At 43.2% G+C, this 16,139-nt stretch overlaps 3 protein-coding genes across 4 annotated transcripts; 2 read left to right on the forward strand and 1 right to left on the reverse strand.

Annotated features, from left to right (window-relative positions):
* Positions 1-12: 12 nt before the first annotated feature.
* On the reverse strand, positions 13-3,763 carry Snrk (SNF related kinase). 2 transcript variants are annotated; one of them, XM_070209883.1, is made up of 9 exons: positions 3,556-3,763; positions 2,961-3,243; positions 2,668-2,886; positions 2,424-2,599; positions 1,992-2,346; positions 1,815-1,934; positions 1,634-1,739; positions 931-1,575; positions 13-860 (listed from the first exon to the last, which is right to left on the reverse strand). In XM_070209883.1, exons 2-9 carry the CDS (start codon positions 3,167-3,169, stop codon positions 132-134), a joined length of 2,559 nt encoding a protein of 852 aa, XP_070065984.1. In that variant the 5' UTR covers positions 3,170-3,243; positions 3,556-3,763; the 3' UTR covers positions 13-131. The 2 variants fall into 2 exon arrangements, with proteins under 2 accessions (XP_070065984.1, XP_015030094.1); XM_015174608.3 differs by having other exon boundaries at positions 1,634-1,760.
* Positions 3,764-5,294: 1,531 nt separating this feature from the next.
* On the forward strand, positions 5,295-11,305 carry LOC6626366 (ATP-dependent translocase ABCB1). Its single transcript, XM_002050659.4, has 9 exons — positions 5,295-5,417; positions 6,573-6,792; positions 6,997-7,277; positions 7,338-9,285; positions 9,530-9,835; positions 9,892-10,031; positions 10,100-10,661; positions 10,726-10,872; positions 10,941-11,305. The coding sequence occupies exons 1-9, from the start codon at positions 5,302-5,304 to the stop codon at positions 11,139-11,141; spliced, it is 3,921 nt and encodes a 1,306-aa protein (XP_002050695.1). The 5' UTR covers positions 5,295-5,301; the 3' UTR covers positions 11,142-11,305.
* A 785-nt stretch (positions 11,306-12,090) lies between these two features.
* On the forward strand, positions 12,091-16,006 carry Usp20-33 (Ubiquitin specific protease 20/33). Its single transcript, XM_002050658.4, has 5 exons — positions 12,091-12,442; positions 12,516-12,852; positions 12,912-13,662; positions 13,728-15,133; positions 15,193-16,006. Exons 1-5 carry the CDS (start codon positions 12,362-12,364, stop codon positions 15,495-15,497), a joined length of 2,880 nt encoding a protein of 959 aa, XP_002050694.2. The 5' UTR covers positions 12,091-12,361; the 3' UTR covers positions 15,498-16,006.
* The last annotated feature ends 133 nt before the right edge of the window (positions 16,007-16,139 follow it).

Below are 16,139 nucleotides of genomic sequence, written 5' to 3' on the forward strand. Positions count from 1 at the left end.
TTTTGCTTTTCCTTTTTCTGTTTTTTTTTTTTTTTTTTTTTGTTATACATACACGTACATGCATATTTCCTACATATTTTCTACGTTTTAAGATTTAGAATGCACTTTGCAGCTATTTTTAACGATAACTATTAAGAAAAGTTCACTACCGGAAAATACTTTCCGAGCCTACGAATTTTCTTCATAGTAACAAAGCATTTAGAGCCGGTAACATGTATTGCTTTGGTAAGGCTTTTATCTTCCAAAATCAAATCGATTTCCTCGATTGAGTTTAGATTATAAATATCTTTTGGTGTTTCGTTGGATTTCTTTTTGTTGGTGTTGGTGTTGCTGTTATTGTTATTGTTGCTACTACTGTTGTTTCTGTTGTTGTTGTTGTTGTTGTTGTTATGATTAAAGATATTATAGTTCTTACTATAATTGTTGTCATTAAAATATTGCTTTTGCTGTAGTGTTGCTTTGGCTGCATTCAATGTATTCATAATTTGGTCCGTGGTATCTTTGTCCGGCCTGCTTTCAGATTCCTCGTCATATTCTTCTTTAGTTTCGGCAACTGAGAATGTGTTTAAATTGAATAATGAATTTCTTTGCTCGATATGTTGTTGGCCTGTCACAGCTGTTGCACCACTGGCGGCTGCTGCTTCATATATATTGCTGCGGTGACGCAGTTCGTACTCCTGAGCCTCGGTAATGCGATCCAGAGATTGGCTTTCGCGAATGCGCCGTCTTCGCGTTGTTGTGGTACAATCTAAGCCCGCCAATTGCTGTTTTTCCGCTTGGGAATGTTTATCAACATGTTCCTTATGCTGTTTCCTATTCTTTTGTGTGTGAGATTTGCGTGTTTCCTCCGACTTATTTGGCTTGAAAAGTAATAAGAGAGAGAAATTTATTTAAATATTAGCTTATTGCTGCTGTTCGTGCACGATTTACCTCTTTATACTGTCCCTGCTCCTCCTTCTTGCCACTCACGCCAGAATTGCTATTTGAAATGAAATTGGCACCACTGCTATTGGAGCCGGGTGGCGGATATAATTGATCCTGCGAGTCGCTGGAGTCATCATGTGAGTCTCGCCGATGCATACGAAATCTGATGGGAGTATCGCCAACAAATTTGTTAATCTTCTTCTTGTTACGTGTCTTTGTATCATCGTCCGATGCCTCGGAGCTGCTGCACGATGGCGTACGTATCTTGTTCAACTTTGTACGGCGATGCGTCAGCACAGGATTCTTGCTACTGCTGGGCAATGGCTTTAGCTTTCCAATCTCTAATTCTTTTAGGCCACTTAATGTATCCTCATCCACCTTGGCACATTTTTCCATTTGCTTTAGCTTTTGAGCAAGCGTCGTATCAACGGACACAACAATCTTTGTGCGTGTATTTGTTGGCACATCGGCTGCTGGTACAGGTGCTGACGAGCTGCTGCGCTCCTGAATCGAGCGATTAAGGCGTCCATCAGAAATGGACTCGCGTCGCGTTGAAGCCACTTTTAGCTCATTTCCAATGCCACAGCCCTCATTGGCGGACTCCTCTTCGTCCTCCTCCCGCACAATACTGCATTTGCGAGTTCGCTTATCCTAAGAACATTTAATTAATAAGAGTTATCAATTTGTTGCTCGTATGCTGAAAACTTACGGGCTTGGCATTATCATTGCCAAATTGTGCTGCCGGCGTCACATTAATGCTAATAGGCACAACTGCTTTGGGACTTTCCGTTGGACTCGGCTTATCTGCGACGGGCCTGCGATTAGCGTCACCCAGTCTAAATGATAAGCAATATGTATATATAAATATATGTTTACGTATATCCACTCACTTTAGGCCAGCCTCTTGAATCTTTTGTTTCTGTGCCTCCTCTCGCCGCCGGCGCAAACGAAGTTCAGCTAACAAGAAATATGTGGCCGTAATATGATTGTACTTATTTTTATCCAGAGCTCTGCATTAAAATATTGCATTAGTAAAAATATTAATAGAAGCTTGAACGTATACTGACTGCAGTATCTCTTCCTTGGACGCAATGTTTCCGTTTATCATTTTCTGTATAATAAAGGCATGATCCTCTTCGCTTAGCTGCTCTCGGCTGACCAGTGGCAGTGAATGCTCCACAGAGTCGGGCTCATCGGTTTGCTTAAGCCAAGCTGATGATGCGATTTCCTCAACAGTGGCGCGTTTCTTTGGATCTCGCACCAGCATTGTTGCAATTAAGCTGCGACATTCTTGTGTCACGTGCGAAGGCACCGTGTACTTGCAATCCATAATCATGGTCAGCGTCTCGGAATCATTGGCCTTCTCAAAAGGCGCCTGGCCACAAACCAGCATATACAGTATAACGCCCAGTGACCAAATATCTAACAGATAATGTCAATAATTAAAAAAAAAAAGCTTATCATGTGATAAACGAACGCGCACATACAGATACACTTACCTACGGCGGGCGCATCGTATGAATCGCCCAATAGAATTTCTGGGGCCGAATATGCGAGACTGCCACAAAATGTCTCCAGCTTTTGGCCCGGCGAGAATTTGTTGCTAAACCCAAAATCCGTGAGCTTGACAAGGCCCAACTTTTCGAAAAATACGACATTCTCCGGCTTCAGGTCTCTAAACGAGTCACGGCAAATGGTTACGTAAAATGTATGCGTATGTTTCTATAAATTATCTATGCCTACCTGTGCACTACGTGCAGCTGATGACAGTACGTGATCGCGCGAAGTATCTGCCGGAAATACTTGCGCGCCAGCTCCTCGCTCAGTCCGGCATCATGTTTCATTATATAATCATAAAGATCGCCACCATCGCCCAGTTCCAGCACCAGATATAGCTTGGTCTGTGTGTCAATGACCTCATAGAGCCGCACCACATTTGGATGCTGGACTAGCTTCATGCAGCTGAGCGGAGATGAGTTAGATGAGCTTGGTCAGATTCTGTGTGCTATAATATTCAAATGCAATTCGTGGCTCACCGAACTTCCTGAAACAAATGCGCTTTGGACACCTCGTCTAGCTTTGTCTTATCGACGACTTTCACTGCCACTTTGGCACCCGTGAACACATGTCGGGCCAGCTTCACAACGGCAAAGTGGCCCGAGCCGAGCGTCTCCTCTAGATCATATAGTCCAGCAATCTTGCCATCGCACAACCCCCCGCCAACCGGTTGTGTTTCCAAGGTCATGATCCTGCTTATCTCTGCCACTGACTGGCCCTGGGTGTTGACTTTGCAATTCTCTGAGTTTAACTGAAAAACCACTAGAAATGCATTTTTTATGAGTGGCCCGTTTTAGTACAGTACTTCACAACGACAGGCGGTGCACACAGCTTGAAATTGAAATATTATGTTCTAAATATTTTATGATGGCACTCATTCTGTATAATTCATTTGGTTTTATAACACTTAATCTCATTAGAGCTCATTCTCTGCACAGTCTATTTATTAATATGATTTCCAATCAGTCTAAAAGTTTTCACTTTTGTGTCCTGTGTCCAAGGCAGGAATAGCAGTGCAGTTAGGGAACAGGGTCGTTAAACAAGGGGGAAGCAATGGGGCAGGGCTGTTGTTACCGTTTTCCAGCAGCCGATGCACGCAAAACTATAATGTAGGCTCCATGTTGCGGTCTGTTATTGCGAACTTTGCTTTTAAGTTGCGTTTCAAAGTGTCCTTTAATACACTTTGCTGTTTATCACACAAGAAAAGTACTTATTTTAAACCTTTTGTGTATACTAGAGCTGTATCGAATCGTTCGGAATAAGTTCGATCGAACGACTCATCTAACTGGATAGTCGTTCATTTAGTTCTAGTTCGCATTTATTTTTTGCTGCCCTGAGCTAACAGCTAACTTAACATTTGCTAAACTGTTGTTAACGGCGAGCGCGCTTTCTTAATAAGGGCACTCCAATTCTGTTTAGCATACATTAATAAGTTGTGGTAAATAACTGAATAATTTAATTGAACAATTTAATCGTTAGTAACGATTTTAATATATTTAAAAAATAACCTTGCCTATCACCGTTGCCAATCTTGAACAAAATTTACCTAAACGTATTAGACTTGCACCACAACATCTTATCTAAGAATAGGATACATATTTATTGAAGATACACATTTTATGAAACTATACACATTAATTCTAAGCTGATTTATCGGATAGTTTTTGAAAAAACGAATTAATTATTAGCCAACATAAAGTAGCTTATTCAAAAGAACTGCTAGTTCGCGCTGAGCTGAGTCACTGATTGAACTCAGTGTTTAACAATTTTATGATGCATTGGGCGGGATCAATTCAAATTATATTATATAGTCAAATTATTATTATATTATACTGATAATTAAATTGCAGGGTAGGTGCGTTCATTCGTTAATATTTATTTAACGAATTTTTTACATTCAAATTCTGTTATAAATAGACAAACGATTTTGAAGATTTAATTATATTATTATACGGATAACATTTCAAAGTATCCAGATATCTTGACCATACCTAACATTTATTAAATTCGCTATGCTCCAAATAATTGAGCCAAATCTTATCAAGATCATACTACTTTATCATAAAGCTCCCAGCAATTATGAGCTTTACTATTCTTCACACATATTTGCAAACTCGTATACGCCTGCAAGTGTATTTAATCTTCGGCTCTTCGGTTATTTCATTTGATTTCTCTAATTTTCATATTACAATTTTCTTAAGTACCTTGTAAAATTCTGTTATCTGCTGGAATCACGTTCTATTGATGAAGCTTTGGCCATTAACAAGAAAATTGAATATGTAATCGGCTTTGATAGCTGGCGATAGAGATAAGGATAAACAGAGAGAGAGAGAGCGAGAGAGAGAGAGAGAAAGAGACAGAGGGAGAGAGTGAGAATCGAATCGCTCTCTTTAATGTTGATTGAAAAATGAATGATGACATCTAAAAGTAAATCGTTAAATTCCGTTTATTGTTAAGCGGTTTATTGGCATTAAATTGCGCCCAAATAAATATAAATACAAATTTGAAATAAAAAATTACAAATTTGGACTTCAACTAGATTATAAACAATTAACGCTTTTTCTATTTAAACGTGACTTGATTTCTGTTTGGTTTTAGTTTAGTCCGTGGTCATGCTCTTTGCGCCTACTCTTAACATGTTAATGGCACAATAAATTGATAAACATGAGCCGATATCGACAAATATGAGTTAGGGCCCAACAATACACATATATAAGCTCAATTGTTTTGGCCAATTTCGCAAGTCTCCTACTAACCGTCGTGTTATGCAGTTCGGCCTTTAAACTAAGTGCCCAATATTAAAAGTTAATATCATATATAATGACCGCATCATACGGAAATGCCGTCAAGGACGACGATAGTCGAATGTCGCAGTACAGAACGAATATTGTCTTGAGTGAATCCTTTACTGCCAAGGAGAAAGAACGCAAAAGCTTGTGAGTTAAATAATTATCCTGGATTTTTTGAAGTTTTGTGCATTTGTGCCAACTTTATAAAATCATAAATTTGCTCCGACAAGCCCGACAATTGCATAAGATTTTCACTTAAAGCAATATATATAATACAAGAATTGAAATTTGTGTATGTAATTATGTATGTATGTATGTATGTATGTGTGTATGTATGTATGTATGTGTGTACGTGTGTGTATGTGCGTATATATGTATGTAAGATATGTATGCATGTAAGTTGTCCCCTAAAATACCAATAGCAGACGAATTTGTCTTGTTGCGCGGCAAATTAAAAAAAAAAAAAAACGTATTTGTTGAAGCTGCCCTCCTCCTCGATTCTCAAAAGTTTAAGTAAGGCTTGCAGGCTTCACCCAGAAGTTAAGCGCAGGCGGCTTCAACACTGGAAGCTGAGGAGCCGGAGGAGCAGGAGGAGCACCAAGGGGGCGGAGTAGGTATGTAGGTGTGTGTATGTAGCTATGTAGATATGTAGGTAGTAATGTATGTATGTATGTATGTATGTATGTATGTATGTATGTATATATGTATGTATGTATGTATGTTTGTATGTATGTATGTATGTATGTATGTATGTATGTATGTATGTATGTATGTATGTATGTATGTATGCAGGCATGCATGTGTATGTATGTATGCATGCATGTGAATGTATGCATGCATATATGCATGCGTATGCATTCATGCATGTATGCATGCGTATGCATTCATGCATGTATGCATGCGTATGCATTCCTGCATGTATGCATGCGTATGCATTCATGCATGTATGCATGCGTATGCATTCTTACATGTATGCATACGCATGCGTATTTATATATTTATGTATGCATGCATACATGTATGAATGTATGAATACATGTGTGTATGGATGCATGCATGTGTATATGTATTAATGTGTGCATATATACATATATATATGTGTGTGTGTGGGTGTATGTATGCATATTCACATGACCAAGCAAATTGTTGCTAAATTGGCGTTAGGGTCAGCGATAAGAAATGTATTAGATTAAATTAAGATCCAATCGCGTGCGAGGGGGTGTGGCTTATTGCCAACTTATGGACTCAATAGGTTTGATTTAATCTCAAAAATGGCGTGTACCTGGCATATAATTATTATAGCGAACCGAATAAGAAAAAAAAGAATTCCAAGCATAAAGAACCGGCGGACAACGATGAGGACGAGAAACCGAAAGAAGACATCAAGCCAGTTGGTTTCTTCACGATGTTCCGCTATGCATCAAAAAAGGATCGAATCCTCTACTGCATCGGACTGCTCTGCTCGCTTGCAATGGGTCTGACAACGCCAGCAAACAGTTTGATCTTTGGAAATCTTGCTAACGTAAGTAAATCAATATGCAATCTTGACCTATTTGGGAAGATCTCCTCAGAAGATTAGTCCTAGTGATCTGACTTGTTGATTAGAAATTCCCCTAAACCTAGCTCGATAGGTTGATAAAATATGAAGAGAAAGTTCTCTTAAGAGCCTTAAATCGCACCTTATTTCGCTTGGAATATTAATGCTCTCTTATTTCCCAAATTTTAGGACATGATTAACTCAAGTGGACGTGGACAGGAAACTACTTATACAAGGGAATCCTCCAATTCCGAGGCCCTGTTGGACGCGGTGCAAAAGTTTTCACTGAACGTGACCTACATTGGGCTTGTAATGCTCTTCTGCAGTTACATGGCCATCACATGCTTTAATTATGCTGCCCACTCACAAATAATGAGCATACGTTCCAAGTTTTTCCAATCTGTGCTGCATCAGGACATGGGCTGGTACGATATCAATCCGAGCGGCGAGGTAGCCAGCCGAATGAACGAGTAAGTACGAGTCTTCCAATATTTGCCAGTGATTTAAATAGTGCTTCTTAAACTCCACAGAGATCTAGCGAAGATGGAGAATGGTCTAGGCGAAAAAGTTGTGATTTTTGTGAATTTAATGGTTGCGTTCGTTGGATCCATTATACTTGCCTTTGTCAAGGGCTGGCAGCTCTCCTTGGTCTGCCTGTCTAGTCTGCCGGTGACCCTAATAGCCATGAGCTTTGTCGCCATAGCCACATCCAAGTTGGCTAAGCAGGAGGTCAATATGTATGCTGGCGCCGCAATCGTTGCCGAAGAAGCTTTGTCCGGAGTACGCACAGTCAAGGCGTTTGAGGGCGAACATAAGGAGGTCGCCGCCTATAAGGAGAAAGTCGTCGCTGCCAAGGATCTGAACATTAAGCGTAATATGTTTTCCGGCATTGGTTTCGGCCTCCTGTGGTTCCTAATCTACGGCTCGTATGGCCTGGCCTTCTGGTATGGTGTTGGATTGGTTATCAACGGTCGCCACGATCCATACTATGAGAACTATACGGCCGGCACGATGATAACAGTGTTCTTCTCGGTTATGATGGGCTCCATGAACTTAGGCTCGGCATCTCCGTATATTGAGGCATTTGGCATAGCAAGGGGTGCCTGTGCCAAGGTATTCCACATCATTGAGCAGATCCCAACTATCAATCCAATCCAGCCGCGTGGCAAGAGCCTTAATGAGCCGCTGACAACCATCGAATTCCGCAACGTTGAGTTCCAGTATCCCACACGCAAAGAGATCCCCATTCTGCAAAAGCTTAATCTGCAGATCCATCGCGGCCAGACGGTGGCTCTGGTGGGCCCCTCTGGATGTGGCAAGTCAACCTGCATACAACTGTTGCAGCGCTTTTATGATCCGCAGGCCGGAAACATTTTCTTTAACGGCACCAACATCAAGGATATCAACATTAAATGGCTGCGCGAGCGCATCGGAGTGGTCGGCCAGGAGCCCGTGCTCTTTGGCCAATCCATATACGAGAACATACGATATGGCCGAGAGGATGCCACTAGGGCGGACATTGAGGCGGCAGCCGCAGCAGCAAATGCTGCCATATTTATTAAAAAACTTCCGAAGGGCTACGAGACACTGGTGGGTGAACGTGGAGCTCAATTGTCCGGGGGGCAGAAACAACGTATTGCCATTGCTCGCGCTCTGATTCGTGATCCGGAAATACTACTGTTGGATGAGGCAACCTCCGCCCTCGATACGGCCAGCGAGGCCAAGGTGCAGGCAGCCCTGGAGAAGGTTAGTCAGGGTCGTACCACCGTCATTGTGGCCCATCGTCTGTCCACAGTACGTCGTGCCGACAGGATCGTGGTTCTGAACAATGGCCAGGTCGTCGAGACCGGCACTCACCAGGAACTGATGATGATAAAGGGCCATTACTTCAATTTGGTAACCACGCAGATGGGGGATGACGATGGCAGCGCTCTCAGTCCCAGCGGAAACATCTATAAGAACCTCGATATAAAGGATGAGGACGAACAGGAAATTAAAATTATACACGACGCTGTCGACGAGGAAGAAGATCCGAAACTTCAAAAGAATAAGAAAAAAGCAAAGAAGGACAAAAATAAGAGTTCTATCTTGTGGGGCATCATGAAGCTGAACAAACCGGAATGGATGCAAATCACAGTGGGTTGTATATGTTCGATCATAATGGGCTTCGCGATGCCCGTTTTCGCCATGCTCTTTGGCAGCATTCTGCAGGTCATGGAATCCGAGAACGATGATTACGTCAGGGAGAACACGTCCCAGTATAGTTTGTACTTCCTGATCGCTGGCATTGTTGTTGGCTTGGCCACATTTATGCAGATATTCTTCTTCGGCATTGCGGGCGAACGCCTCACGGAGCGCCTAAGAGGTCTTCTCTTCAGTAGCATGCTGAAGCAGGAGGTAGCCTGGTTTGATGATCGTGCCAACGGCACTGGAAGTCTTTGCGCTCGGCTTTCCGGTGATGCAGCCGCTGTACAGGGCGTAAGTATATCGAAAATATTTAAGCAATATTACATTTGTAGACTGCATTTGGCTCTTTAACGGTTTTTGTAATTTCACAATGTCCCTGCTATTCCGATATCTCGAGAGATCGCACTTATAGCCCATGCCTCGTCTGTCTTGCCTATCGATAGTCTTTTTTAATATCGATTATTAACATGGGTATTCTTACTAGGAACATTGGCCCTATCACAAAATGCTATATATTTTGTATTTATCTTTGCAGGCGACAGGTCAGCGCATTGGCAGCATTATCCAATCGGTCGCGACCTTGCTGCTGAGCATCGCGCTGTCCATGTACTATGAGTGGAGCTTGGGCCTGGTGGCTTTGGCGTTTACGCCCTTTATATTGATCTCCTTCTATATGCAGAGCATTATCATGGAACAGGAGAACATGGGCAATGCCAAAATAATGGAGAACACAACCAAATTGGCCGTTGAGGTGGTATCAAATATTCGCACGGTGGTTTCCCTAGGACGCGAGGAAATGTTTCATCGCAGCTACATCGAAACGCTGTCGCCAGCCGTTAAGGTGAGCAGACTCTCGTGCTTCCGACAAACATATATTAATCCCATTTAATTATGTAGACGTCCCAGAAGAATACGCACTATCGAGGTGTTATGTACGGCCTGGCAAACTCAATGATGTTCTTTGCCTATGCGGCATGCATGTCCTACGGCGGTTGGTGTGTGGTCAATCGGGGTCTCAAGTTCGGGGATGTGTTCAAGTGAGCCGCAGCGAATTCAACAAACCTTGTAAAAATAACCTATAAGTATGTTACATTTCCCATTGCAGAGTATCGGAGGCATTGATCATAGGCACGGCATCCATCGGCAGCGCCTTGGCCTTTGCTCCCAACATGCAAAAGGGGATAAGTGTTGCGGTGACCATACTGAGATTCCTGGAGCGTAAGCCACTAATTGCTGACAGTCCTGGCGTCTCCTTGAAGCCCTGGCACTGTAACGGCAATGTGATGTTCGATAAGGTGCAATTTAGCTATCCGACCCGTCAGGAAGTCCAGGTGCTCCGGAACCTAGTTCTGGCGGTGCAAACTGGCAAGAAAGTGGCACTGGTGGGTCCGTCAGGCTGCGGCAAATCCACTTGTATTCAGCTGCTGCAGCGATTCTATGACGTGGACGCTGGCGCTGTGCAGATCGATGGCCACGATATCCGACAATTGGCCATTTCAAATCTGCGCATGCAGCTGGGCATTGTCTCGCAGGAACCGATACTATTCGATCGTACCATACGTGAAAATATTGCCTATGGTGACAATTCCCGAATTGTCACCGACCAGGAGATTATAGCGGCGGCCAAGAAGTCCAATATACATCAGTTCATTGCTAATTTGCCACTGGTGAGTCTCTATCCAATATGCTTCGCTGAGGTATATGATAATAGCGTCCCTTCTTTTTTGCCAGGGCTATGAAACACGAATGGGTGAGAAGGGCGCGCAGCTATCCGGAGGGCAGAAACAACGTATTGCCATTGCACGCGCCCTAATTAGAAATCCAAAAATACTTCTGCTCGATGAGGCTACCTCCGCATTGGACGCGGAAAGTGAGAAGGTATGTTGGCAACTGTTTTTGCTATATGCAAAATATTGAATGCTTATTCGTGCTTATTACCCAACCAGATCGTTCAAGAGGCATTGGATGTGGCTGCCGAGGGACGCACCACAATTAGCATAGCCCATAGATTGTCTACCATTGCCGACTCGGATATTATCTACGTATTTGAGAACGGAGTCGTCTGTGAAAGCGGCAACCACAAAGAGCTTCTCCAGAACCGTGGACTCTACTACACACTGCACAAATTGCAAACTGGCACCACGTAGTTGGCTTTCGATCAATTGCAGCCTTGCAATCAAAGCGCAACTAGCATTGTAATATAAATATATTCACACATTTCCATATTAACATATTAGTAGTTAAGATGCAGACTTGCAGAATTTAATGAAAATTTGAATATTTCAAAGCTTTAAAATATTATATACATTCATCAACGGTCGACAATAACGTGCGTAACGACAGCATCATTTGAGAAACACAAATAATTTGAATTGGTTTGTTCCCGCTCATTGCTTAACAAAATTGTTCAACACTAATTTCAAGAAGTTCAGTTCCAGTTCGTACATTAGGTAATTATATAATTTTCTCTGCAGCGATCACAAATAACATATTGCTCCGGTTCCGGAACCAAGTTCAAAAACTAGACGGTAAAAAAAACCGATGCTAGCTTGATGATGTGACTGGCCCAAAACTAAGTTAACTGATTTTCATTTTAATAGCGTGAACTCTTTCTTTTAAATCGCGTCTTAGTTCATAGTTTAACAGGAATCTGTTTGAATTTTTGAATTTAGCAGGTCACTGGTTACAGCTCAATCGATAACAACGGCAAATTCTAACTATAACAGAAGCGACTTTAATCAAATCGATTCCTAAATCTTAAAAGGCCCACATTTTATTGGAATAACAAGCGCTACTTATTTTTAACGCTCTTTTACTCAGCCAAGGACAGCAAAATATCGACTATCTTATCGGATCAACCGAACTGATCGACTGGCCGCCACTGAGACCCATGTAAAGCCAATTCCAGCCAAGCCGACACTAGAACCTATGTAATAGATTAAATAATTTGTTTCAAAACCTGCTTAAGTGAGAATTCCTTGATTTTTTTTAAAGGGTCACAATAGCAATATGGCAGTTTTGACCTACACTCGATTCGCTACTGTGCAATATGTACTCGTGACAAAGTAACAAGTGCGTAAGTATCGTCCATCTCTATATTCGAGCGAACTGTCTGAAGGCATAAAAACAATTTTTTTTTATTTTTATAGCGAAAGTGGTAGATTTTTGTCCTTTAAAATTCGTGGATACAACCATCGGTCAACTTGCATGTTCTGGAAGCTTCGGTCTTCCAGTACACCGCCTGGTCAATGCAGTAGTTACATTCGCTAGCGTAGCGTTTAAAGCACCACAAAAATAAAAAAAACTAACTCTAATCAAAATTCTCAATTAAAGTTGTAATATTAATCATTCGAAAGCGAACCATATAATGAGTTTGAGTTTCAACAATCCACAAAAATGCTCATACATAGAAAGTAAACACTGCACCGAATTGGACCTGGGTCAAAAGGTGAGCCAGCTGAATCAAACTCTGTTACATGACTTTTCAATTTTTCCCATACCCTGCACTCTTGTTGATATAGACGATAAACAGCCTGTCGATGCGTAACATGCGATACCAGGATAAAGGAAAACTCTTTAGCTGTTCGCTTAATTCGTTAGCCAGGCGCGATGACTTCGATGATGAAGCCACGGGCTCGGGCACTGGCCTCGTCGGCCTGCAGAACATTGCGAATACGTGTTACATGAATTCGGCTCTGCAGGCGCTCAGTAATTTATCTCCGGTGACGCATTACTTTATCAACTGCAGCGATCTTGTGGAGCATATTGCAAGCACGCCGCGCTCTAAGCCGGCTGGTCTGGCTAAAAGCTATCAACGCCTGATGCAGGAAATGTGGCTGGATGTCGACGATCCAAAGGGTAATTAGAATATGCAACTCATTTGAAATGCTTCTCAATTTAATATTCAATTATTGCAGATTTCCTGGCGCCGCGTGGTATTTTATATGGCATTCGGTCAGTACATCCAATGTTTCGCGGCTATCAGCAACATGACACACAAGAATTCTTGCGATGCTTTATGGATCAGCTGCACGAGGAGCTAACGGAGCCGCCACAGCCGCAGCTACCACAAGGACAACAGCAGCAGCAGGCAAGCGAAACCGATGATGAGAATTACGATGAGGTACCAAAGGCATGTCATACGCCCACGGCATCAGAAAGCGAGTACGATACCTGTGAGAGTAGCATCTCGGAGCGCTCCTCAGAAGTTCTAATGAAGACCGAGTACTACATAGCGCCGCATCGGAACAGCAGCAGCAATCCCATATCAGATACATCCACAACGCAACAGCAAAGCCCGAAGACAGTTCAAGAATCGAAGCCAGTGGAGGCGGCACATTCAATTATCAGCGATGTATTCGACGGCAAACTGCTATCATCTGTGCAGTGCCTTACTTGTGATCGGATCTCTACACGCGAGGAAACATTCCAGGATCTATCGTTGCCCATACCGACCCGTGATTTTCTGAATGTGCTGCACCAGACACACAGCCTGAGTGTACAGAGCCTTAATGCAGCCGACCTGGCATCGGCGCGCAGCAATGAGGGCTGGCTTGCCTGGATGTGGAATATGGTGCGCTCATGGATATTCGGTCCATCTGTAACGCTCTATGATTGCATGGCCAGTTTTTTCAGCGCAGATGAGCTCAAGGGCGACAATATGTACAGGTAAACGGGGCGAATTGATTATCATATAAAGCAAATATGTAATCTCTATTTATTTTCCGTTGCAGCTGCGAACGCTGCAACAAGTTGCGTACGGGCATCAAGTATTCGCGTGTGCTCAACTTGCCGGAAGTGTTGTGCATCCATCTGAAGCGTTTCAGGCACGATCTCTCCTACAGCTCAAAGATATCCTCGCATGTGTACTTTCCGCTTGAGGGCTTCGATATGCGGCCGTATCTGCATAAGGATTGCACATCGCTGGTGCCCACGTACAATCTATGCTCGGTCATTTGTCACCATGGCACTGTCGGAGGCGGTCACTATACGTGCTATGCGCGCAACGCTCTGAATGGACGCTGGTACGAGTTTGATGATCAGCTTGTGATGGAGGTTACGCCCGATGTAGTACAGAACTGCCAGGCGTATGTGCTATTCTACCAAAAACACAATCCCCAAATGAAAATGGTGCGCGAGGAGGCCATTAATTTGTCCACCTCGAATCCGTTATACGAAGGCGATATACAATTCTATGTGACACGCGAGTGGCTATCACGGCTGGCCACGTTCTCAGAGCCGGGTCCGATCAACAATCAGGATATGCTGTGCCCACACGGTGGTATTCTACATTCCAAAGCATCGTTAATTAGTCAAATTGCCGTGCCCATTCCGCAGCCCCTGTGGGACTTTCTCTACAACCGTTTTGGCGGCGGTCCGGCCGTTAATATTATGTTCGAGTGCGACATATGCAAGCGTGCCGCCGACGTGCTCTATCGCCGCCAGCAATACGAACTGGCCGTCTTTACCAAATACAATGTGCAGCAAAGTGAACTGGACGCGACTGCCATCTATGCGATTGCCATGCCCTGGCTGCGCGCGTGGCAGCAGTTTCTGCGCGGCATAACCCACAAGGAGCCCGGACCCATTAACAACGAGGGCATTGCCGACACCAATTTGCTGAACGGCTCGGCGATCAGCTGTGTGCGCGCTGGCTCCGACTATGCGCAGCTGAATGCGCCCCTCTGGCGATTTCTACGCGGCATTTATGGCGGTGGACCCGAAATAATGCTGAGAAGTGCGTTGTCCGATGATGAGGCCGATGAGATTGAAATAATCGATCAGGACGATGACGAGGATGAGGATGAAGATCTGGACATTTCCACTGACATCTACCAATACAATCAATCGGACACGGAAAGCAATTTGGGCAGAGCCCACAACGATAGTCCAACGCCATCATCATCGCCAGGGCCTGAAATGCGGCCAGCTGAGCAGGATCTGCCGCCCACAAAGCCCGATTCAGCATATACAGAAACGATGCCAAATGGCAACACAACCAGTACCAACAATATTAGCACAAGGCGTCGTCGTTCGAATGCCAGAAGCATTAAGGTCGCAGCTTTGCGCATGAATATGCGTAAGCGGGGCCGAAATCGCAATGCCCTCAAACAGCACTCCGAGATGTTTGGTGCGAGAGGTAAATATGGGCAGCAATCAAATTTATAAGCAATATTAAAGAATTATTTAACTGTTAAGGTCTCTATAATCCGCAAGCGGATGCTGCCTCTGGAGCATTGACTAAAACTGAGGCTGACCACGATATTCGAGACAGGGAACAAAGAGCGACAGCGACAGCGACGGCAACGCTGGAGACAGGAACTGCATTTCAAACAGAATACACAATACCATTCCAAAGTGATAATTTCCAGGTTAATGGGGCGCGGGATAAGAAGCGCGAGAGAAACAAGCTGCGCAATCATAACAACAAAGAGAATGTTAAGCTGCAGAAATTTGTGATGCTGCGCGAGGCAAATGGAGCCAATGAGGAGACTGATATATGATCGACAGCCAGTGCGAAACGGAAAACTGAAGCATTTTATGAGTGTCAATCGCTGCCGATGTTTAGGCCAAAAGCAAAGTTTAGGCATTAGAAATAGTTAAATACCTCACTGTTTAATGGGGTGGAGGCTATATATATATATATATATATATATATATTTATATATATATAAACTATGTAAAAATTGTATTTATAAATTGAAACGTATGGATTGCTAACAAATATTATACACATACAACGTTAGCCCTCGTCAGATACGAGTTGTTGTTGTAGATACCACCCCCAAATAAGATGAATGAAAGTTATCTAAAATGAAAAAAAGCGAGTGTAACGCTTTGTGTACATTTACACCCAATAACCCCGCCCAACCCACTCCCTTCCTTAACTACCTCCAGACACACAAATTGTACATAATGTTGCCTCCAATGGTGCAAACACATAAAATAAAAGAACTTAAGTAACAAACACAAAAGCCAAAACCAAAACTAATTAAACGATTCAAGAACTGTACGTTATTTGTGAATTTCCTGTTTAGGATCTGTTATGTTGGCATCCCATCAGCTGTTAGTTCGGGGCAATTGGGATGCCAACTAGAACTGAATTGTGCTCAGCACTGGTCCACCCCACGTTAATTGTGTGTGGT

This window comes from Drosophila virilis, chromosome 5 (genome assembly GCF_030788295.1).
Source record: "Drosophila virilis strain 15010-1051.87 chromosome 5, Dvir_AGI_RSII-ME, whole genome shotgun sequence".
Classification (NCBI taxonomy): Eukaryota; Metazoa; Arthropoda; class Insecta; order Diptera; family Drosophilidae; genus Drosophila; species Drosophila virilis.